This window comes from Choristoneura fumiferana, chromosome Z, assembly GCF_025370935.1.
Source record: "Choristoneura fumiferana chromosome Z, NRCan_CFum_1, whole genome shotgun sequence".
In the NCBI taxonomy this organism is placed as follows: domain Eukaryota; kingdom Metazoa; phylum Arthropoda; class Insecta; order Lepidoptera; family Tortricidae; genus Choristoneura; species Choristoneura fumiferana.
Window position 1 is genome coordinate 8,587,330 of NC_133472.1, and position 26,170 is coordinate 8,613,499.

The following is a 26,170-nucleotide window of genomic DNA, read 5'->3' on the forward strand; positions in this document are numbered from 1 at the left end:
AGATTTTTAACATCTCGAAAGTCGATAAATGTAAGTTTTTTCACTATCTGGAAGTGCTATGAAAATACTGGATTCAGCGTGCGCTCTTGCTACCTTTCTGGGCAAAACCTTGTTGGATCAGTTTCTTTTACTGTGATGAATGTTTTTCTTATTTTCCTTACAAGTAGGTAAACATCACTTAGCTGTAAAAATTGAATGTGTTTTATTTATTAGAACTTCACGTAACGTCTATAGGCGGTATACATTCACGATAATTTTAATGGTTTTCCTTACTTGTGAATAATATCTAGAAATGGATTCATTTTGTGTATTAATTTTCGTAATACTTAATTGATGAGTGATCTTTTGATTTTCTATAGCGATTTGGTGAATCGTTTTCATTTGAGCATAGACATAATATCGGCGAATGTTGCATGACTTTGGTTTCTTTTACACTCATTGCTACCCAGTGCCTCTAAGTATTCGTACTCTATTTCTGTGTTGGTTGTTTACAGTTCCAAAGAAAAAGCAAGGTATGGGATCAAGCGTGATGCTGGTAGAATATTCCTTTACAACTTCTACGTAGTCGAAATAGTCTAGTCATAGTAGTAGAATAGTGCCCCATTTCAGATCCCGACAAAACGTCTATACGTTCACTTAAAATGTTATGCCGTGACGTAAAGCCGTTTCGACCTTCTGTATGTGATATCCTTTGCTATTCTTTCATCTGTTGGTAAACTTCCTACTCTCCATGTTCACTAAAGCTTGATAGACTTGGGCTTTAGATCCTAACAGCGAATAAAAGGTTACCTTACAGCGTGACTTAAAAAGACTGGTAATAGTTCATATTTCAATGTTCTCAAGAGGGGAACAAAAATGTATGTGAAATGTGTCTATTTCGAGCGTTGATCCCGAATAATTATTAAGTACGTAGCCAAGTTCACAGGAAACTTGCCCCATCGGCTATGCCAACGCTAAATAGTGTCATTACAATGAAAAATATTCAGCTGAATACGCTAATCCCAGCTCTGTTCCTTTAGCTAATGATAATGCTAGACCTTAATCGTTCGGAATTGTAAACTTCGTTCGATTTTGGTGCCGGTAGAAGGGTACTTCAATTATTGAACATGTTTTTTCGCTATCGCAGGTTTCCTGAAGAGCAAGACGAGATCAGTGGGGAAATGTGCGGACTTCTGGCGGGCGGAGAAGAGGTTTCGTTTTTGGATCCGGCACACAGTAAAGACGCAATGGTTCTACTGGTTCGTCATCGTGCTGGTGCTTTTCAACACGATATGCGTCGCCGTCGAGCATTATAGACAACCGAAATGGCTGACCTCATTTTTATGTGAGTATTATCAAAATTATTTTTACCTTTTCTTATTAAGGAAGAAATAAAACAACTTAAATATTACTGAATTGGGGTGCTCTCTAAGTATGAAGAACAAGCCTTGAAAATTAAAAGTCTAATTATTTTTTACAGATTACGCCGAATTTGTGTTTTTGGGTCTTTTTATGATGGAGATGTGGGTAAAAATGTACGCTTTGGGACCTCGGATATACTTCGAATCCTCGTTCAACCGTTTCGACTGTGTGGTCATATCCGGGTCCATATTCGAAGTGGTTTGGTCGGAGGTAAAAGGTGGATCCTTTGGCCTCTCGGTGTTGAGAGCGTTAAGACTGTTAAGGATATTCAAGGTACGTTCTTTTTGTATTTATACTGTTAAAATTAAATGCAAGTCGTATTTTCACAAGCTTTTATTTTACTTGCAACGTTCGTGGTTTAAGTTTGCAAATTCGACCACTTTCTGATATCCGATTGAACTGAAATTTGGCTTAAGTACCTACTTATGTAAATTCGGTGACAATACAATAATCTGGTACTGAAACTCTGGTGGTCCGGCCAGGGAACTCTCCTTAAGAGGGAACTCATCAAAAGTTTATAATAAATAACAATGCAAGTACAGGTCGATTCACGAGAGCTGGCACGAATGGATTGAATAAGTGAATTAAAGTATATGCGTGTTATCTTTTTGAATACACTTCACACAAATATTTAAAAAATTACGCATCTCAGTTTCCTACACAAATATCTAAGCAACATTTAATAACCTGCGTTTAAATTCATTCGTACCAGCTCTTAACTATGAATCGATCTGTAGTTACAGTCAGCATAAAAAGATATTCATATATATTCATATTTCATTTTTACAAAAACATAATATCATGTATTTGACATACTGAACGATTAGCGATACTAACATAATTAATCCATTTTGTCATCAATTATCATCATTTCATTATTAAAACTTTGAGATTAATGAGTATTTCTTTTGCATAAATATGTGATTTCACTAACTGTTTTTTTTTGGACGTAGCGACTATTATGATTAATTTTGTTCACTTTGCGTTTTTTTTATAAAAACTGTAAAGTAAACGTACGAGTGCTCGTCACTGTCCCTATAGTTGTCATCTTTAATCTTGTGTAATCAATAGAGATGACAGCAGGATGTCGTCTATTGGGCATTTTCGTTCTTTTGGACGTTTGCCTTATCTATTTGAGTAAAGTATATTTTTATTCATTTATAATTTTATTCATTTCAGGTCACAAAGTACTGGTCGTCGCTTAGAAATCTAGTAATATCGCTCCTGAACTCAATGAGATCTATCATCTCGCTGCTGTTCCTGCTCTTCTTGTTCATTCTCATCTTCGCTTTACTTGGCATGCAGTTGTTTGGCGGCCAGTTCAACTTCGAAGAGGGCACGCCGCCGACTAACTTCAATACCTTTCCTATTGCGCTCCTTACTGTCTTCCAGGTGAGTTGAAGAGACAAGTTTGTCACAAACGCGCCAAAAGTTATTGGCTACTTGGCCATCCATTCAAAAAAATTAAATCCAATGGAATTTGATAACGATTTTCAAAATTATACATTTCTAAATTGGTTTCAGATTTTAACAGGTGAAGATTGGAACGAGGTTATGTACCATGGCATCGAGTCCCAGGGTGGTATCCAGAAGGGCATGATTTATTCGATGTACTTCGTTATTCTGGTGCTGTTTGGCAACTACACTCTGCTAAACGTGTTCCTTGCCATCGCTGTCGACAATTTGGCTAATGCCCAGGTAAGTCCAGAGCGTGACTACCGCATCGCCAGTGAATTAGAAAATGAAGGTATATACTTTGATCGAGTAGTCGCACGTGATCGACCGAGGTATGTTGATGTCTTGTTGTCTGAACTAACAAACGCGACAAATTTGCTGTGTCAATGTTCATCTGTATAAAGCTTCCGTGTAAATGTTGCGTTTTTCTTTCCAGGAGTTGACGGCGGCAGAAGAGGAACAGGTTGAGGAAGACAAGGAAAAGCAACTCCAAGTAAGTACACTCCCGTTTGTTCTCCACGCTGTTTTTCACATGAATGTTACTATTTCATCCTCTGAAGCTTTCGACCTGAGTTGATAGAATCACTATTTTCAAAGTCATAGCATGTTCAACCACTCTTCCACGAGCATAAACACTTTCGAGCGGTTGTTGCATGGAAGATCGGATATGCTGAACAAAATTTGTTTCACACGACAACCTCTGTTTCGGCTGATTAGGAATTGAAGAAAGAGATGGGGGCGTTACACGCTGTGGACGGGATACCACCTGAAGTAGATTCCCCGTCGCCTACTACTAGGAAGGTAAACGCAGCTCGATGGTGGTGCTAAGCTGGGCTTGATCATGCGCAAAGACAAAGACCACTTAGAATATCGTTGATTATCTCTATTAAAATTCTACACACACTACGTATAAATTGGTTTCAAAATATTTGAAATCAACAATATTTTAACCGTGGATTTAAAAGAGTATGTGTCGCTTTTGTGGGCCGAATTTTAGGTGTTCTTTTATTACACTGTTAACGTTGTTGTCTAGATCGCCAACTTGTTATTTGGAAACTCGTCTCTGTTCTGCAAACGTAATTAAATGTTCCTAGACGTTGCATTAGTAGGTACATCATCATCTGTACTTCCTTTCTTCTGGCTAGTCAATGCGTGTATGTGACGATGACAAACTAGTGACGTCATCCATATTTAAGCTGTCCATGCATGTATGTCGTTGTGTATGCCACTGAATTGTACGTTTAGCTTAATTGTTATGTACAACCGCTACAAGAAGTATTATTATATTGTCGTCAATATGATTATCTAGTGCTTCATCATTTAAGAATTCAAGAGAATGAATCAGACATTTAATGACATTATACTTTGCAACTTTGGAGTTATTTTAAGTGTTGATTAATTGTTAACAATCATTTTTTGTGAGCCATGCTAGATAAGTACATGTATAACTTAATATAGAGAAAATATTGATACGTGACAATACAAGGTAATATAATTCCGTTTAAAAATATTGCAGAACAAAAAGAAAGAAGAGGCCAAAAAGGATGATGACGACGAAGTACCAGATGGACCAAAACCAATGCTGCCATATTCGTCCATGTTCGTTTTGTCACCCACTAATCCGTAAGTATTTTCTATATCCTTTACCATTTTGCTGTCTATGTGTTTTGCGATATAGTACACAGCACTGCAATACTGTTACAAGAAGGGTTAGGGTTAGGTCTTGCGAGTTTCACAATTGATACTTGAGCATACAATGCCAACGCGTAAAATACGTGACACATTAGCGTATGTAACTACTTACAAATACACAAATTAAATTAATGTTTAGGTAACGTAACGTCTGTAAATAATTATATATTGCAAAGATACACTTTTCTCTTCCAGGATAAGGAGAGGCGCACACTGGGTTGTAAATTTAAGATACTTTGATTTTTTTATTATGATTGTTATTTGTATGAGTTCTGCGGCTTTGGCGGCAGAAGACCCCGTAGATGAAGATAGTGAATGGTACGTAAACAAAAATTATACGTATAAGAATATGTAGAATAACCTCTTATAATGGGCTAGCACGACTTCTTTACTGCAATTATCTGCTAACCCCGTCAAACATTTAACGCAGTGATTTATAAGAGTACTAACATGGTTAGCAGGGAGCCGGCTGATAGATGAACCTATGTTACTTATCAGCTTTTAAACGCGAATGTCTAATCGGTTACATGCTTAGTGTCCTATTCACAACCGCAATGACACATACTTTCCTACGTGTTGTCTATTTGTACTTAATACTATTGTTGTGTCTTGTGTTGTGAATAAATGTATTTTCTTTCTTTCTTTCTTTCTTTCTTACATAAACAAAATATTTTCTCCAACAGGAACCAAGTATTAAATTACTTTGATTACGCGTTCACTGGTGTTTTCACCGTGGAGATGTTGCTAAAGATCGTCGACCTGGGCATTCTGTTCCACCCCGGAGCGTATTTGCGCGACTTGTGGAATATAATGGACGCGGCCGTCGTGATATGCGCCCTTGTCAGCTTCGGATTTGAAGTCGGGTGTGTTACTATCCCAATGCAGTAGAATATAACATGATACATAAAATAGCATCTTACTATTTCATTTACATATGCACTTATTTAGCCTTCGTTAATTAAGGTATATTGAGAAAATTGGTAGGTTAATCGAAAGCCTCGTTTTATTAGTCCTTTTGAAAAGTGTACTAGGAAGGCAGCTAATGTATCCTTCATCGATCTTGATTACTTGTTTTGTTACAGAGGCATGAAAAAGGGTGCAGGGCAGAACTTGTCCACGATAAAATCGCTAAGAGTGTTGCGTGTGCTTAGACCGTTGAAAACTATAAAGCGGGTACCAAAGTTAAAAGCAGTGTTTGACTGTGTTGTGAACTCTTTAAAAAATGTCATTAACATTCTCATAGTGTACATATTGTTTCAATTCATATTTGCTGTAATTGCGGTTCAACTTTTTAATGGTAAATTTTTTCACTGCAATGATATCAGTAAGAATACATTTGAAGACTGCCAGTGAGTATTGTACTTTACATCTACTTATTGTATTTTGTATGACATAGATTGCGAAATACTTAATTTAATTACATCATTTCTTAATTTTTGCTCGACAACTTCAACAGATCCGTTATTTATACGTATTTAAAAAAAATACTATCGAGTATACCACTGTGCTACATCTCAAAGTTGTCCCGGTGACGTTTTTAAACAGCATTTTATTTTTCAGAGGGTCGTACTTCGTCTACGAGGCAAACACCCTATTGCCGAAAGTGAACAAGCGTCAGTGGACGACGCAATTCTTCCATTATGACAACGTCGCCACAGCCATGCTCACTCTCTTTGCGGTGCAGACGGGGGAAGGCTGGCCACAGTAAGTGTTGTAATAGAGCCTATGGACACTACGCTTTTGAATCTGTACATTACGCAGCTCATCAGCTGTAAACACGCAGTCAACGTCCGTTCTTCGAAAACTTAAAAAAAGCCGAGGGCTTTAGCGAACTGTACTAAGCTGATTCATTTAAATTTAAAGTTAGATAACCAATACTATCCTATTGATTCGTGATAGATGAAGCGACTAAAGATTATAACTATTTAAATACTGTGTATTATTTTTCCAAAAACTTTAGTTTAATTAATTGGTGTGGTAAACCATAAATGAAACAGGTTATCGTGTTTTACTCAAGCTCTTATTTATTTTCAGGGTGTTACAGAACTCCATGGCCGCCACGTATGAAGACAGGGGACCCATACAAAATTTTCGAATAGAAATGTCCATATTTTATATCGTTTACTTTGTGGTGTTTCCGTTCTTCTTTGTTAACATATTCGTAGCTCTGATAATTATCACATTTCAAGAGCAGGGTGAAGCCGAGTTACAAGACGGAGAAATTGATAAAAATCAGGTAAGTGGAGTCTGCTATTGCAATGTGAGTTGTTTTATTTATTTGTTCACATTTTACAAGAGCGCCATTCTTTGCAGAAATCGTGTATAGACTTTACAATAGAAGCGCGGCCTCTCGAGAGGTATATGCCAAGCAAAAGGGCGAGTTTTAAGTACAAAGTGTGGAGAATAGTAGTCTCTACGCCATTTGAGTACTTCATCATGACCCTCATCGTCCTAAACACATTATTACTCATGATGAAGGTATGTATCACAAACATGTCTATACTAACTTTACTTAGATCATTAAGAGCATTAATACCAATGCGAATATCGTGACAGTAACCAGTATTATTATGTACATTAACCATTAAATAACGGTTCAGAAAACCGCATACAACATGAGGTAGCACTTTAATGTAAGATGTAGAAACGGTCACCTAAAGAAATTAGATGCTGAAAAAGTTAGCCCAAACCACCAGGCACAGTTGATGACGAGCTAGATTAGCTAACAGAGTTCGGTAGTCTCTTTGCACTCGACCAATACTAGAAAGGTAACTTTAACCATGTGCCAGCAGCGCGACGTAAGGTTACATGCTTATCATCCAAGGGAATGAACATGTAACTTTATGAAACACTATCTACAGAAACAATAAGCATGAATGAATGCTTCAGCCTAGTTTGGTTAAGCGCAAAATGACCCTAATTACTCCACTATTTGTCGTTCTGTACTTGCGTGCGTCCAATACTTGTCAGCACTAGATAACCCCAGTGCAATACTGCGTAAGCCTCACTTTGTTATGCCCCGCCTAAATACTCAACAATGGAAACAAATACTAATTGGCTAAAATAATTCAGAGTACTGCCTAGCATAAGAATTTTTAAATTACACAACACATGCAACACTTACAATGAACATTCTGTTAAGTATGAGCTCGCGCGAGACTAGGTATACACTGCATCGGAATGCGTCGTGGATCTGTCTGAGCCTATCCCGTCAAGTGTATCTACGCCACAATTAATTTTATTGTTTTAATCCTACGTTATGTTCAATGTTCCTTTCGTGAATCCTTGCTTGCTATTCATTATGTATGTATCAATGTCTACTGCACGATAAGCGTATCCTTTCTGCACATCTACAGCACATGAACCACAAATATAAATTGGACAATTCGTGCTTGTCGATGCACAACATCTCTGGAAGCAGTGAGCTCGGGGCATGGGCCATAACTTAATGTTGTTCGTGTTGCATGATCTCGTATAAGACCTATTCCTTATTGTTTTTGTGAGCGATCTGCATGCTTCGTGGAATGGCCTACAGCCATGCGTGATTGTTGGTGGTGGCTAAAAGCTGCTTGAAAACTCACTGGGAAATCAAAATTTGCATAGGAAAATTAGTATTATAGTAACGAAACAAAATAATTATCATGACATAATTAAACTTTTGTGTTTAGTAATCCCCTCATTTTGTTACAATCATTTATATTCGGTTCAGTAATGTTTTGTTTTAGTATGAAAGCATTTACTGGTAATGCTTTTATTTCACTGTGACCCTGTGTATTTGCGTTGACTCTTACTGACATGTCGGCACGTTTCCTCACCAACTCATTTTACGCTATCCTACTATTTTGTTATCCTTTTCTACCGAACCGTCGTCGAGAACCGCAACGCCTAAAGCTATGATACAACATCATTTTGAAAACGTGCAGCCCAAACATCACATCTACCAGTACTCATCCAAATATGTCAAAGATTTGATACGATTATATGAAGTAACAAATATCTATTTTCATTGCCATGGGTTTATCCAATACGCCTGGCACATCATCACAAAATGGCAGTACTATAATCAAAATGACCTCTACGCGGATATACTCAAGTATTCGAATATGGGGTTCACTGGAATGTTTTCTGTGGAAACGGTGTTGAAAATCATCGCTTACGGTGTCAAAGTAAGTACACAAATACACGGATCATTCTGGTAAATCGTTTGGTTAATATGAAACAGCAAAAATAGGTACAAATGTACTCTTTCTGTTTACTAACATGTTTTTTATCTATTTACATGACTGTATGGGAAAAATTTGAGCCGAGTAAATAACATCCCTCCACCCAATTACCACCCAATGTTAATACCTCTTACAAAATTTCTCTCTTTAATGAAAAGGCTTAGATGCCAAAAAAAAACCATTTTCTGCATTTCATTGTTGAGCATGGCTTTCCTGCTGCATGCGGCACCTGTAATGTCGACCAAGAAATTGCTTTGACGTAAACCAAAAAAACGAACGGTGACTGACAAATGAATAACGTTCTTTTGGCAACACTTTCTTGGTCGATTAAACCTATGTTTCGCACACAGTCATTATAAATGTTCCCTTACCTTTTAACCATACTTGTGGTTTCAAGCTGTCTAGAGAATTAGACATCCAAATAAAAAGGCCGAGGTAAGTAACTGATTGGTCTGAATCTACCAGGCGAAGTTCTGCTGTCAGATCTGTGAGGTTAGTAAAACTTTTATTTATTTATTAATTTCTCGACAAATTTATTGTAAGGGTGCCACTGCAATTTACAATAGATATGTTGAGATTTTATGTGACAAGTAACATTGTGGTTTTGCAAATGTGCATGTTTGTTGAATTCGATCTGCATGCGAGCACGCGCTGCACTGAGAAGCCACAGGTTGACAACATCTGTACACTACCTCCATAACAGACAAATGTATACAAATACAGGGGCATAGACGATGGGAAGCGAACAGCACACAAACCACACACTCACTTCAACATAACGGACACATAAAGAGTTTGTTTTCTTACATTATAGCAGAAAGTAGAAAAATTACATTTTTTAGATTATCAAATCTGATACGCTGGATTTATTTTTACCTTTACTAATAATATAGTGATTTGATTATGAAAGTAGTAAGATATTTTTTGTTAAAAATAAATCTGGCTATATGGTTCATATGAAGTTGGACAGTTTTGAGGTTAAAAATATTGGTATTGATTTTGTGGTAGTTTCACGAGGCTCCACTACTACTCATGGACTCGTTAACATTAATGAACCTCGTCTTTACGACCTTCTTCCTTCTCGAGACCGTATTGAAGCTGATTGCCTTCGGATGTCAGGTAAGCACTACCTCTTCATTCATAGTACTACAGTTTTAAGTAATAACATTCTTGTACACACGGCGTAATATGAGTATTGCTTCATTTTATAATCATAATAAAGTTAACAATGCCGTGTATATGAGATTAAACATATTATTTTCCTTTATATCTTAGATTCAATTATTAGCATTCAATATTCAGTACTGACTTGAATATTATTAAATTAGATTTTATAGAATAACTACAAGATGCCGCTTGATTTTTATATGATAGTTTTATGTCACTTAATTCAAAGTTTCATAGATATGCATAATGAAATTGATTTGGGAAATGTACTGTCTAAATAAGAGAGAAACTCCCTGTTCCTTTCCTCTTAATAATCCTTCTTGTTCTTAATAGAAAGTGTACATTTGTATCCCTTGTTTGAATTGAGCATTCTTATAACTTACTTTTCAATTTAAAAATAATGTTTTATTGTGTATTATAACGATTATTACGTTCATGTTAAAATTGTAATGTAATTTGTGTTTGCAGAATTTTTTCAAAGACCCATGGAATACGTTTGATTTCATAACGGTCATTGGAAGTATTATTGACGCTTTAATCATGGAATTGGGCGTAAGTATTATTGACTATTTGAACTATCTTTGCATATGTATTCATGGCTTCAGATCCTACCATAATATTTTGCATCTATCTGTGTTTGATCTAAATGTAACTTAAATAATAGTTTCCACGTGAGGTCGTGCTACAGTCACTAGCACCAAAATCTGACACAACAAGCGTACATAAATATCTGATACGACTCTATTTCTACAGCTGGAAAGACTTGTCAGATATTTTTGCACGCTCCGCTGTGGCAGATATTAATGCTGGTGACTGTACTAGCCAAAATATTGCCGCAACTACTAAAACAGATCGGTGCACAATTTAATGGTGGAATCGTACACTATCACACCCTTTTTTAATTTCTATTCATTTAAATTCAACCACACTCCGACGTAATATTTTACGCATTACATTTTTAATTCGAAAAAACGTGGTCAAAATTATTTTTTTATTGTGGATAGTGTGTTAAAGAAATATAGTTTTGAGAATTTCATATTAACCAACTTCAAATAAGAGGAGGTTCTCAGTTCGTTGGATTTTTTATAATGGAATACCAAACCTGGTGAAGGTAAACGATTATGTCCTGATTGCAGAGCGACCTTCCCGACCACTGTGCCTCTGACATATCGTGTCAGCAGGTAACCGTCTTACCATTGGTTAGCAAACTTAGAATTACAGTAAACAATTTATAATGGAGAGTCCATTAGATAATATTTTGAGTTTTAAACTAAACAATTTTACTGACGTAGTGCTAGCATTAGGCTAGATTTTGTAGATTACCTAATTAATCGAAGAGTGTTTGCTAGGATTGGTAATAATTATTTAGATAGTTATTATGACATTGATGTAATGTTCACAAATAAATCGTTATTCATAGATTAAGAACTTTGATATTAGAGATTTGTATCTACCTTCTTTATTTCTGTATGTTGTTTTAGTCAAAACATAAAAATGTATGACCTTTATTTTATTTGTATAAATATAAAAAAACTATATATGTTACTGAACAAACTTGTATTTAAATGTGTGATTTTGGTATTTAGATTTTTTAAAGTATTTTTTTTTTATATTCAAATTAGTAATAATAATTGCATTGCTCAATTATCAAATGAAATATGTTTGTAATTTTTGTTATACAATTTTATTAGTTTTAGAATTTGCAGATTTAACTTGACATGAGTAGGTATCTCGTAACTTTTTCATATCTCTTTATTTAGACATTAAAGATTATAACTTATAACCTCCTGTTTCACCATCCACTGATTAAATTTATTTGACGGGTAAATGTGATGCCGTCTCTCTTTGTTTTGTTCGAAAAGACGAAGACGGCATCACATTTATCCGTCAAATAAAATTAATTAATAGGTGGCGAAACAGCCCTTTTGTCATGTTTTGTTTATTTAAATCGCTTCCGCGTTCTTGCATCATCGTTTCAACAGTCTTCTCATAGTCGCGAGTTGGACTACAAAAACCAATGCATATAGTTTATTTTCTATTATATCATCCTCTGTTGTATCAGACTAGAAACTTTTGGATTGCCTACCTTCAGCCAATATAGCTTAAACCTTGTGTCAGTTGTCATTTCTATACAATTTCGATCCATGACAACCATGAAATTGTATGAGGATGACCGCTGTCACTGTCTCAAACTATAATTGTCTGAACTAGAAACAACGTCTGCAGCACTTAAGAGATGTTAAATGGCGTTTAAAGATGTTAAGCTTATTCCATTTTTAAAATGTTTAAGTGTGAAACCTATCAATAGAAGGAACATACTATTACGAGTGCTGGTAATAATATGTCTATTTTAGAGTAGGTAAAGTAGTTATTTGAGGCAAGGTTAAATTTTTTAAATCAATCGCAATTGATTGATCCTGGAACATTCACGTACAACAAAGTAACTCAACCATCTGCCGAAATATTCTGGAATAATTTAAACCTTGTATAACTAAAATATAGGACCACATTTTTCAAAAATATATTTTAAAAAATCGTCTCAGGCACGTTGAGATTTTAACAGAGTACATTTTGTAATTAATAAGGAATATATTAAAGAATCCAGCTATTTTAGTGAGACCCCGGTGATCATAATGTTAGGTATAAGTAAAGGGTTTAGCCCCACTATCCTCCAGTCAGGTATAAGTTGTTCTACCATAAAGTAATGTACAAGATTTTGTGATGCTCAAACACCTACTCTAGAGTGTCTATCAGCTCTCGGAATAAAAAGTTAATAAACGCTAGCAGTTGTTAATGTTCGATGATAATAGAAGCAAATGGTCCTTCGAGGTAGTAATGGTGGTTATGTGTTGTAGGAGAACACATTCAACGTCGGTTTCCTCCGCCTGTTCCGAGCCGCGCGACTGATCAAGCTGCTCAGGCAGGGATACACCATTCGAATACTGTTATGGACGTTCGTGCAGAGTTTCAAAGCCTTACCCTATGTGTGCCTTCTCATCGCGATGCTGTTCTTTATCTACGCCATCATTGGGATGCAGGTCTGTTCAGTTATTCCTCAAGTTAATAACTCTTTTATCATTATAACAATGTCTTACAAGTGTAACATTAATATTTTAGTTTGGGGAATCTTGTAGCTTACAGTTCACAGTTAAAAATAGGATTATATTACCGTTTACAGTTTTAGATTATTTCCTGCAATGTTCATGATAAGTGTTTTAATATTTTCAAGCTAGATAGTTTAAGAGTTTTCATTGCTAGTATTAGTCAATGTAGTGTTGGGGTTCCAGCTAATTAAAGCCCAAGTATTATTTAGTTATATAGAACAATTATTTTACTTTTACACAAGGTCCTCATCCTAGTTGCTCTTCTTTGAACATAAAATAGTGGTGATTGATGCTGGTACTGCTAATATCCGTTAGAGCAGACGTATTACCTGCCAGAAATGTAATGTCATGCCATCCCATCTGAACTCATTAGTTTCATATCCGTGACCCGACCCTACATACGGAGCAGTTCGGCAGAGACCAGGACTATACATTGAAGTAGGCACTGATCATTTTCTAATGACAGGTTTTCGGAAACATGCAATACGATCCAGACAGTGCCATCAACAGGCATAACAACTTCCGATCTTTCGTGGGAGCACTCTTGCTGCTATTTCGGTGAGAGTACAGTAAAGCGTAGTGGTGGCAACCGATCCTCTGTTCACTTGTCGGGCCTGCGACCGGCATGGCACACGCCACGCGACGGCAGCATCTTGTTCACTCGTCGCGTCGACACTGTCCGTCACTACTGTCTGTGTTAAATGTACATAACTTTCATCCTCATCGAGTCCCCATCAACATGCCATACATAGTGTTTGGTCACATTCAAGTGTAGCTTTAGCCGATACTTAGTGTCATTAACTGTCTACAAATTGTCCTTGAACTGCATCTTATCCTTGTTTGTATTTTACTAGATACATATTGTATAGTGTTGTTTTCGCATTGTAACCCTAAAACATTATACTTAGAGGTAGCAATAGACAATTCATTTAGGAAGAGCCAACTTAGTAATTGTTCGATTGCATCGGGGAAGAGCTTAGGGTGTTAGGGTACACGTATATTTTGCACTCAATGCTGATTTTCTGTGTTGTATCTGCTTGGACACAGGTGTTTGGCAATATAGAATTAGTACCCGACTCAGATATGAACAGACACAACAATTTTGGAAGCTTCATTCAAGCACTCATGCTTCTATTCAGGTAAGGAACATTAACTTTGATACCATAATGAGTTTGACATTTAGTAATAATAAACCTATTACGGGTGATATCAAAAAAAATCGGTCTACTAGTACCTAGGTACTGAACCTGTTGTGATTTTTCGAAATTACGTGTGATTGCTGATACGATGGCGTCTAGCTAAAAATACTGAAATAAGTTCAGAAAAACAAACTAATTAAACAGGTAATAAATCGATGGGTCCTATGTATAAGGGCCAAACAGATTTTTTTCAATTTTGAGTGTTGTGCGTTATAGGTATCTATAAACTATATATATTTGGATAGTGAATTAAAAAACGCTGTTATTTATTTATTTTTCGAGTGGACGTAAAATGGCCGAACTAGATGCAATTTTAACGTAAAAGGGCTAAAAGTACGTTTGATACTTTTACGCGGTAAATCCCGGGGCGGTTTTTTTAATCTGTGGGCATAACTGCCATTTATTTACAATTACATCGAGATGTGATTGTATTACTTTTTTTAAATTTATCCAAGTATCTTGAGTAACGTATTTTTTACCAAAGATTTTAAAGTTGAACGCGTATATTGAGCCAAAGTACCACATAGATCTTTTTACTGTCTTTTTGAACACAAGTTTATTTCCCGGAAATTCACGTATATGGGCGTATGTACTATAACTTTTAATTAAAAAATATTTTATTAAAATTTATTTATTGTGGTTGAAGGACAAAGTACTATTAGCAAGTGTGCCAAATTTTAGAAGTCTCGGATACACCATCTCTGAGTTACGATAGTATTTGACTTTGAAAGCCCGTCCTGTAAAGTAAGGATTTTACACTTAAGCCCTTGTTCGTAGGACCCATCGAAATATGAACTTGTTTTGAACTAGTATAGCAATATGTGTTTGGCATGATTGTCCTCACTGCATGCATTGCGATTCAAAGTCGGAATTATGTACCCCCACATAGGTTGTGTGGCAAAATTAGATTACACTTAGAATCACTTGGCATAACACGTTTTGTGTTTAGTTGTAAATACCTATCCTTCAAAACAAAACATCGTAACCGATAGGCATTTAAATTAGAAAAAAAGGCGTAAAATATCTAATTATACCTAACAAATATCTCTATTTCTTCCTGTATGTATTAAATACTAAACCGAACCCGCTTATACTGGTAGTTTCCTAACTAGATCCTCCAATAGTTCCAATACTCATTAGGAACTAAGCAGATAAAAGCTGCAAGAAAGATCGTCCATAGTTTGCCTTGACGAATTTGCCAAAAATTGGCCTTACCCACTCGCAGTGTCCTCGAGCCCGACAATAACAAATCAACAGTCGTAGCAATACCAGCATACTTCCAAGGCAGCCCTATGAGGGCCTATGCTAGCTGGTGCGGGTGCATGGAACCGGCGCACGCCTGCGGGCGCGGGTGCAGCAGGGCTTACTACGAAACTCGAAGTTCGTATCATACCGTCCCTCTCGCTCTTGTATTAAATAGTATAAGTGTCAGAGGGACCGCACGACACGAATTTCGAGTTTCGAGTTTTGTAGTAGCCCTGCAGACGCATCGCCGCGACGCATGGATTTGTCGCTCCTCAAACTATTATGCAATAGGCGTTCACCCGCTCCGTGCAAACCGCGTCAACTAGCGTAGGCCCTTACAAATAATATTTACTAGCGGTTTCGGTTTAACACTTAAACGCCGGTGTCTGTGAGCCACTTCATGTTTAGATGCGCAACGGGCGAGTCGTGGCCGAACATCATGCTTGCCTGCCTGAAACCGGCCAAGTGCGACGAGAAGGCAGGAAAACCAGCGAACGAAGCTTGTGGAAGCACACTCGCTTACGCCTACTTCGTATCGTTCATATTCTTCTGTTCGTTTCTTGTAAGTAAAGACAAGTTTGGTGCCATTGCGGATAATGAAAATGGATTTACCTACAAACACATCCCTCACAAATACAACCTCAACAACTATAAGTATCTACAACTGGCGTGGCTTGAAAAAAAAAGACAGCTACCAAAGCGCGAATGAGAAAAGGGCGAGGTTAGAGCCCAACCACCACCTTTGCTATACTTGTTGTCAATGACATTGCGTAAAAGACTATCGAGTATGGCAATAGTAAGAAGGGGTAACCCTGGTGAGAATCAACTTGTTAGGGAGCCACATCACTTTTACTGCCACGACATTTCTTATACAGTTTAACAAAATAAATACCTGTAGCGATAGTGCGCATACCTACATACAACAATAATTGAAATTTTTAACCATTACTGGGCCAAAAAGCCCAAAGCCTACCATTCCATTTTGTTTGTAATCCAACCCGTGATGGCACCACAACAGTTGTACCTAGTTATTTACTGTGTGTACGCTTAAATATTTTGGATGATTTTTAACGTGTTGCGTTTGATTGTTTACAGATGTTGAACTTATTCGTTGCTGTCATTATGGATAACTTTGATTACCTAACGAGGGACTCGTCCATCCTCGGAGCGCATCATCTTGATGAATTTGTTAGAATATGGGCCGAGTATGACCCAAACGCCACGTAAGTTTAATGACATAAAATACATTCATTTTGCATATTCGTGCTGTTCTAAACAATATTTTGCATATTTTAGTGGCAAGATCCATTTTACTGAAATGTACGATATGCTTAAAAATATGGATCCGCCGTTGGGGTTTGGCAACAAATGTCCAAATAGACTGGCATACAAAAAACTAATTAGGATGAATATGCCACTAGACGACGAAGGGAAGGTAAATTTTACTACGACTCTCTTCGCGTTGATACGGGAAAATTTGAACATCAAGATGAGATCAGGTATGACCTAGCATAATTAGTACGCTTAAAATATAATGCTGAAGTCAGTTAAACAGATGCATACTAACAATTTCCACAACACCCGTTCGCTTTCAGCGGACGAGATGGACCAAGCGGATGAGGAGTTACGAGAAACCATCACTCACATATGGCCCTTGCAGGCGAAGAAGATGTTAGATTTGCTGGTGCCTCGAAACGATGTACTAAATACAGGGAAAATGACCGTTGGGAAGATCTACGCGGGCCTCCTCATCCTAGAAAGCTGGAGATCGACTAGGTTTGGCCGGAACCCGCAGGGCGTTACGGTAAGCATTACATGCCTTGGTTTATGCACTGATGTTTTCGTTCGGTACTTAAAATAACAATATTATAATGAGCAGAACTGTTGTAAGGTCTTAATGTCGTAGGTGCGTAGTTCTAATGAAGCCAGAGTAAATACGTGTGGCTAAAGTATAATTATTGTAAAGCATCTTCTGTTATTTTGAGCCAAATGTAAATATTAAATGAATAGGTAAACTACACGTTAACAAGTAGTGTTTGTTGATGGCCCCCTTGTGATTCCCCACATTAGTGTAAAAGTTCGAACATTATAGTTAGATAAGTATAGTTGATTGTGTTGTCTTTTTGTGGATGTATTGTTGTTAAAATGACGCAAAGTAAAAAATAAAATATGGAAGTTAAAGCGAGAATGAGAGTCCAAATTCGGATTGGCTTCTGGTAGCTGCCAGCGCTGACTAAGCACAACAATACAGAGTCACTTTAGTTGCAATCGGCTCTTGCGAGTCGACTACATTGGTGGTTTACTTTTCAGGCATTCGGCGAGAATAGCCCTACGGCCAATCAGCCGGTAGTATTAAAAATTTTACGGAACGAAAGTTTGACTACTTTTTTCTTGCACTGTTCTAGACATTTTTATTTTATCATAAATTTTTTCTCGCATCGTGTTTCGAAATAAATAAAAATCATATATACATGCAAGAAGAAATTAAGAGATTATGAAATGGCTGATTATTGACTTTTAAAGTCAACTCAATAGTTATTCCATACAAGAATCTTCATACCATGATAGTAGCATAGAATAGCAATACAGTTAGAGTTAGTTATCAGTGACGCACTTGATGTACCGGCTCAAATAAACTTATGCGCGTCAAGCATATTTTTGTCTATCAAGTGTCCGTCAGGGCTTCGTAAACCACGATATAGTGACCTGTCCTATAGTTGCAAAATAATGTAGAGCAGTGGAGTTGTTTGAACAGTGTCTAGTAGCTGTGTTAGAACTGTCCGGTCGTAGATTTGTCTTCCTCATTTATGTCGTCTACAACAGCTATCCCGTTCCGCTCGCTACCACCTACACCCTCGATACTTGCATTCAAAACAATTGGCGATGTCTAAGATGTATTATTTTACCGTTCTAGGAAAATTTGCATGACTATCATTGGATTTTGAAAGTGTGTCTTCCGCCAGTAGTTTGTGTTATACCGATTGAATGTTTTGTTATAATTTGTCAAATTATCTACATTTTGGCTCAATTACGTTACCATTCTATGTAGAAGCCTGATGATTACGATCAATAAAAATACTATGCTTTTTTTCTGCTACGCCCTATTTTGTCTCAGAACTTTATCGAGTCGGATAGTTTCAAAAATTCACCATTGAAAATAACCGATTCTATATAAATTGATTATTAATTAATCCTGAAGGAGGCGATTATCTGAAATGCGCATGCTGGAAGAATTCGATTTCTTTACAACATTAAAAGATGAAGCAGTCATGAACTAGATAGCTACATCTACATACATAAAAATATGCCTCTGGCTTCAATAATTATTTTTTGCACTAATTTTAATATTAGCACCATGTATATGAATATATTAATGCTTTGTAATTTACAGCTCTATTGTATTTATATCATACTATATAATCATCTTACGTATCTAATCCACTAAACAATAACTCTGACATCTACTAACGTGTAATAGTTGTTTTCTCAGAATACCCGCATACATCTTCACTATACACCACAATTCAGTATAAATGCATTCAGGTCACAATGTCCATTCCTTGGAATTCTTGTCACACTCAACAAAATACACACGAACTACACACTTGACAAACGGAACTCCAGCATGGACATGATGTGTGGTATTGCGCAAACTCATGTAGCTTTAGCGGTTAGTTGGCAACGCGTCCAGCTATTGGGCGCGTTGACATGAGCATGCGCAAGTGTGCGTGTGTGGGGCGGATGTGTGAAAGGTGCGTGGTGCACAGAAGGCGTCCTTCTTTAACTGCCTGTTGGACGTGGCGGCGGGATTGGGCCCGGGCTCGCGGGCCGGGTCGTTGAGCCACGAGCCACCGGCGCTGGCGCCGCCCGACCATGCAGACGACTCCCACACGCTAGCAGACCTCGCTAGACGGAACACCAGAAAGTCGCTCAAGTACGTATCGCTGATTTATACAACTTTAATATGATTTAAACAAATGTTACTTAATGTTATATTAGTTTGGGTATCAGTATCCCGCACAACTATCTTTTTTTCTGGGATAGAAAGTATCTTATGTGCTGATCCAGGTCCTAAACTAAGTATGTGACAATTTTCAGCAAAATTCGTAGAGTCGATTTTGCGTGATATGGTAACAAGCACCAATATGTATATATATTCTTATAAACCTTAAAATTTATATTTTTAACTACTCGATATGGTAACAAGCACCAATATGTATATATATTCTTATAAACCTTAAAATTTATATTTTTAACTACTCGTAAAGCAATTATGAGATCGCGCACGAATTATAAGTACATTATAAAGAAAAGAAAGAGTATATTAATATGTCGTAAGGGTTGGTCATGTGTCAACAACTGATCATAAAGTTTTATATTCCTTTCATAAAAAAACCGTATAATAATTTAACGTCGATCCTAGTCGATTATCACAGAAATCGGAAGCTTTACCTTTCTGTGTACAATCAAGCTCAAAAGTAACTTAAGCAGTACTCTCGTCACATAAACAACAACACGACAGTTTGAAATGTGTCAAAAAACCGATAGTGAAATAATAAGGGGTTCAGCTACTGTCAGCTCCCCAATGTGGTGCCAGGCCTAAAGTTTCTGACGCTCGCGATCGCAATCCAATGACAGATTTCGGATAGAAAAAATGCCATTTGATTGCGATCGTGAGAGTCAAAAACAGATTTCGGATAGGCCATTTGATTATCGTGAGAGTCAAAAACCAATCTGGTCAACTATACCTAGTGCAGTTATAGTTCTAATATTGAAAATATCGTGTAATATAGTCAACTGTATTGTGACTCTAGGCGAACTTAGGTAGTTGGCTTTGGAATTTAGAATTGCCATATCTGACGGTACATAAAGATTAAAATATGTATTAATTATAAGAAATGTTAACATCGATGTATCTTTTGTTTCAGGAACAATAAAAAGGTGAATTCTGTTTTAGAATGGGTCCAAAAATTGAGCTAAATTTTTGTTGTAAAGACCCAACTTATAATAAGTAGCTATTGTCAAGTGCAAATTGATGTGACCACCGAAATTATGTCACAAAAGTTCACGAAATCGATTGAACTAAAGTGACAATATTGTCCATATTGACATTTAATAACCTGAAAAGGGTAAGAGAATAATGTCCACGGAAATAGGAAACCCAATGATAAATGTAACATAAACCTTGTCAATGCATTTCCACCTGTCATAGATAGTATATGTTGTAATATTATTTGGAAAGATTAGACCATTGCTGTTTATTTGTACCTAAATGTAATAGGACAGCTAATCCGTAGGTTGGTCATAATGTCCATGTTTGCTGTTGGCAATTAGAAAATTAATGATAATATTTGTTGTTTTATAGGTATTTGAATTTGTGGTAAAGGATAATTTAGGGGCTTAGGCCCATTATCTGTTTATTGACTTGTATATGTTGTAGGTACGTAACTAAATAATGATTGATGGTAAACAGTTTAAAGTTTGCAGAGGGTTGTTATAATTAGGTAAACATTTTCAGTAACATAGGATTGTTTTATCTAATCAGTAAAGTTGTAGTGTTTCATTAATCTTGAATATTACTTGGTTTTAAAATAGTGAATGTCTCTTCTATAACAAACATGAATAACTCTTTGTGGATTCTAGTCGCTAAATACATTTATATACTGATATAATTAGACATAGAATCATTACCTACCTACTACCGATACATATACAAACATACAGTCATAATATTTTATATAACATGACACCTGACCATAATAACATTATTATACCTATATAAAGACCGCATGATATACTCTATCAAAGCATGCATCGCATGGTTTTAAAATGTACTTAGTTGAAGTTCGACTGTGGGTAAGTAACGAATAACGTTAAAATAAGAACTGCACCGCACAGCACGATTTTGTTGCATGATGCAAATAATTTCACCGACCTTATTTACAAACGCATGGTTTCCTTAGTGAGTAATAGAATTTTGTAAATATGGGACAGTTATTTTATGCAATGGTTAAGTTTAACACGCAATTTTAGATGAATCTGACGGCAGCCTTTACGGAAGATGTGTAACTGAATTTGGTTTATAGGTGTTGGAGTTACAAGACGTAGGGTCTCACCACGCATCCATTGAGTCTTTGGACGAGGCGCGGCTGACGGCGGCTCACCCTTACCAGAACGGTCACCACGGCAGATCTTCCAGTCTTAGGTAAGATCTAGCAATTCCATCCATTTTTATTTTACTATAATTTGTTTTATTTGCGTTATTTTCGTTTTCGTTTTGTTTTGTAGTGTCAACGAAGAGGAGTTTGATCTCAAAGTTATCGTAGTGAAAAGGGGTATGTCAGCGTTGCACGTTACAACGTCCACTAACTAAACTAACTAACTAACCTATATCTGGCCGGTAAACCTACGTGTTACTGTGTGAATGCATGGGATGTAGGTAACTAACCGCATGGAGGGATGCGAGGTGCATGTAGTGACAAGTGTTAACTCGTTTGGTTTTCAGGCGAACGCCCAGTCCGAGGAGACGCGGCCACTACGGGGGTTACCACCACGACATCGGCTTCTCGGACACTGTCAGCAACGTCGTCGAGATAGTGAAGCATGAACACCAACGGCACGGTCGCTCGCACCGCGCGCCGCACCACTATCACCCCCATGGTAGGCGCTCCATACAATAAGCTAAGCTACAAATTTAATATCCGAAATAGTCTACCAACTTGAAGTTTACTGGTAATCTAACAATGCCAGCCAGCGGCCCAGGCAGCTTTAACTTTTATAAACTTGCGTCGATGGCTTGATGCTAGCAAATTGAAATTGGCGACTTTATCTGAGAGTTTTCATAGTTTTTTAGCTTTTTATTGAGCTGGCTGTGTCAATTGTTATACTCTGAGAGCTGACAGACATTTTAGAGAAGGTATTTGAGGCATTGGAAAAGCTTGTTACCATATTTCCTTTATAATATCTATATACAAAAACGCAGACATGACTTAATGTTGGTGGGGCTTAACCGACCTTTTACTCTTAATCTCTTAGCCAGCATTGTGACCCAAACAAATCAGTTGGCTTTATTAAATACCTACTTATTTTCAGTTACAAATACATTATTTCAAATTTCAACGTTCAACACATATTCTTTTTTTAAGTTATTTTCAAATCATCTGGCTTAATTATAGCCACGACTAATGTCACAGTTCGTTTTTTTTATCACACCTTAAATTTAAAGGTTCAAAACATTGAACCAGCCACAAGAACGTTGACAATGTAGGTATTAAAAAATGCAAGAATCAGTTTAGCCCTTCAGCCACGTGGTGATTAGAGTTTAGATATCAAAGAAAGCATTGTAAAAAGTTTTCACGTTGCCTCGAATACTAAAAATGTTTTCCAGCTCTTGGAACTATCCTATTATTTTTCCTGTAGTACAATTATTTCATTTTTATAATCAACGTCAGCATTATTAATCTGTTTTACTTAGCTTCGAATAATCGAATCAAACAGTTTTGCAAACATTTTTCTTCTCATGAAGGTACTCTGAAAGTTTTGTGAGAAGATGGGAAGTCTAGCTTAAAGTAGATGTAGACATGTTTTGTAGCCGTAGTTATAAGACATTCTATTATCGAATTGATATCGCTAAAATAAATATGTTGACAAATTTAGATACCTACGTATACCTTAGTTTGTAAATTTTAGCAATATTTGACATCATCACAAAGCTAGTTTTGTAACCTACATACAAGTAGTTTAAATTAGATAATAGGTACTTAATAACTGCTCATCCATACATGCTCGTACTCAATTGTTAGCAATATAATGTCGTAGGTTTTTTTCATCAGGCAATATTTTATATTCCTTTTAGTTATAAGTTTCGAATGGGATCGCAAACCTTGGAGTGCTTACGCGATTTAAACAGGCTGTAACTTGATACGAACTTAACTAAATAAAAGCTTACTTTTACCAAATTTTCCAGCAGATTACTAAAATTGTTTTGCCTGCTGCATGCTTTGGCGCTGATATACTACAGAACATACTATTACCAACTCTTGTATTGTATGCACAAATTTATTCGCTTTTTATAAACTACGCTAATGTCCAAGGAACCTGAATGCAGCGCATGCACTTGTACAATTTAAACGCGCATGAGAAAACATGCAGCATGCAGAGCTTGGAGGGTTTTCATTCAGTTGTCGCTTCGTATAACGATAGTGTAACAAAAATCAATTGTAACAAAAATAGACCCTGAACTATGATCCTAGAAAAAATCCATTCCCGTGTATTCCAGACATGGGTCCATCGCTGAGTGTAACATTTGGTACAACAGACACCCCAAAACTTTTAGAGTCACCTTTGTGAGCAAGGAAATGATGTCGGTAGTCCGACGGGCGTAGGGTTAAGCGTGGTGGAAGGTACATGAAGGTATTCCTGACAGCAGGGAAGGAGTGGAGAGCGCCGCACCCCACGACCAGCCTGAGCCAGCCCTCGCGGTCGCCCAGCCCGCCACACCACACCTACGGTGAGATCCACTCGCCACACATACACAAAGACACACACACACACATACACACACAAACCCCCACAGACACATCCATCGCACATAAACAGACTAACAGACAATAAACCACGTACCTTATTACTTACAAATTGCCACACTGATTTACTACCTACTTATTTTATATTCTTCCATCGTAAACCAGAAGGTAACACGAGGTATCGATTGGTAACCGTTAATATTTTAAATTCTTCCGTAGGTACAATACATCATTTCAGTTCTTGTTCTCTGACAGCTGAAGACTTAACAAAATATCATGCGACCCAAATCCGATCTCCCAACAAACAACATCTACTTACATACGAGTACAACCCTTAAATCGAAGAGGAAATTTCCTGCATTAAGACGCTAACCTGAATTCTGTACCATTAAAATACTGAATCAATAATTTAAATTCCCTGTTGAGCATAATATTTGCTAAACAAATTGTAAAGCAAAGGGTCTGAATAAAATGAAAATTATTCTATACAGTCGATATTACAACTACGTCAAAAAGACCCTTTGCTAAAGTTATAGCATTGTGTCTAAAAGAAAATTAGAGTTTCAATGTTCAAATTTGGTTTTGCGCGCATGAAGAGGAATGGTAGAGTCGTGTGCTTAGAGGATGAGCGAGACGATATATCTATAGGAAAATTGTTTGCACATCTGTTTATTATCCAGACTGTATATTTTTAATACGAATCTTTGTTTTTTTTATTATTTCGACCTGACCGAATGAATAATATTCATGAATTTGATATTCCCGACACGTTGGGTGGCGTTGCGAGTAGGCCTGAGAATAGAACGCCCAAATTATTCAAAGAACAGTTTGGGCTCCAATAGGTGGTGACCGGGAGCGCGAGCGAGACCGCGAGTGGCGGGCTTGGCGGGACCGGTCGTGGGAGCGAGACGGCGCCCGGAGAGGGCGCGGTCGCCAGCTCCCTCCCACGCCTACCAAGCCGTCCACGCTGCAGGTCAAGCAGCAGCCACCGTTCACAAGAATCACCCACAGTCCTTCGCATGTAAGTAAACTTCTCCAATGGGGGTTTTCTGATAGGAAAAGTATCACTAGATGGCGCCATTGACAAAAAGCACCTACGTTTGACATTATAGTTTTACTTGAGATTGAGTCACTTGGCTATAAACCAATTCCCAACGTGACACCAATGTCAAACGGAGCACAAGATAGATACTAAGACCTATTCCTTCGCTATATAAGGCAATATTCCACTAGTCAGAAAACTTTCATTGTCACGAAGATATATCTGTGCTGCTTTTGTGATAGATACCTACATGTGGTACAAAGCAAGAGCGAATGTTTTGCCCAAGTGATTCCGTGTAAGATATCTGAAGTGACCAGCAATTCAAACCAAGGCATCACTTCCTATGTGCGATATCATGCATATCTAACGCTTCTATATTTTATTTATCTTTGTAATACGTCTCTCATAGTTTTATTACGCATTTTTTCAGCTATCGTTGAGACATACGGTGCGGGACCCGGTGGAGCCTTTGCACGATGAGTACGAGTATGGCCGAGAAGTAGAAAGACTGATACACCGAGACTATAGATCTAGAGATAGGTAAAATACAACTCAAACAGTCTTTATAGCATTGTAAAGCAGAAGAGCCAAATAAGTATGAAAGATCACAGAGGTTAGATATTCAATTTCGACCTTAAATGTAAGCAGTGTTGGTTCTCATCGCCAACGCATGCCATCAGAGTCACATTTCATCCCGTCTTAATGCACGTGTCCTGGCACAAGCTGCCGGGCGCGGTCGCTATCGATAACCTTTCATTTGACAGGTCTAGATTATATTTGGACCTGGAGCGGCTGCTGTCTGCTCGCCGCACTCCTCTGAGATCCAAACGCTAGGTTAGAAACTAGGCTTCTGGCTAAATATTAATTTTCCCAGCCCGTTAGGGGTGACGACCGCCTCGCTATCGCACAGGTGGTTCAGTATCTCGCGGTGTCAGTAATGACGGTTGTGTTTTGCCTGTGTAGTATTTGCAACAGACGCGGGCGAGGCTACGAGTCGGAGCGGGGCGGGCGCGGGAGCGGCTACGAGGCGCCGGCGCCGCTGAGCTACGAGGCGGCGCTAGCGCTGGGTCGCGGCAGCGGCGGCGGTGGCGCGCGCGCGCTGCCCTCGCCGGCGCCG

At 37.6% G+C, this 26,170-nt stretch overlaps 1 protein-coding gene across 1 annotated transcript in view; it reads left to right on the top strand.

The window, feature by feature from the left end:
- cac (calcium voltage-gated channel subunit cacophony) overlaps positions 1-26,170 on the top strand; it is a 59,630-nt gene that overhangs the window by 26,506 nt on the left and 6,954 nt on the right. Inside the window, 29 exon segments of the mRNA XM_074111484.1 lie at positions 1,127-1,324; positions 1,460-1,674; positions 2,581-2,793; positions 2,926-3,099; positions 3,293-3,349; positions 3,574-3,657; positions 4,373-4,479; positions 4,744-4,866; positions 5,232-5,411; positions 5,631-5,897; positions 6,109-6,252; positions 6,583-6,784; positions 6,862-7,026; positions 8,604-8,714; positions 10,407-10,490; positions 11,075-11,119; positions 12,794-12,976; positions 14,090-14,181; positions 15,895-16,048; positions 16,582-16,709; positions 16,783-16,985; positions 17,082-17,290; positions 17,797-17,832; positions 21,573-21,691; positions 21,992-22,146; positions 23,912-23,995; positions 24,839-25,032; positions 25,484-25,593; positions 26,017-26,170. Of these exon segments, the coding sequence (XP_073967585.1) occupies positions 1,127-1,324; positions 1,460-1,674; positions 2,581-2,793; positions 2,926-3,099; positions 3,293-3,349; positions 3,574-3,657; positions 4,373-4,479; positions 4,744-4,866; positions 5,232-5,411; positions 5,631-5,897; positions 6,109-6,252; positions 6,583-6,784; positions 6,862-7,026; positions 8,604-8,714; positions 10,407-10,490; positions 11,075-11,119; positions 12,794-12,976; positions 14,090-14,181; positions 15,895-16,048; positions 16,582-16,709; positions 16,783-16,985; positions 17,082-17,290; positions 17,797-17,832; positions 21,573-21,691; positions 21,992-22,146; positions 23,912-23,995; positions 24,839-25,032; positions 25,484-25,593; positions 26,017-26,170 (4,190 nt within the window).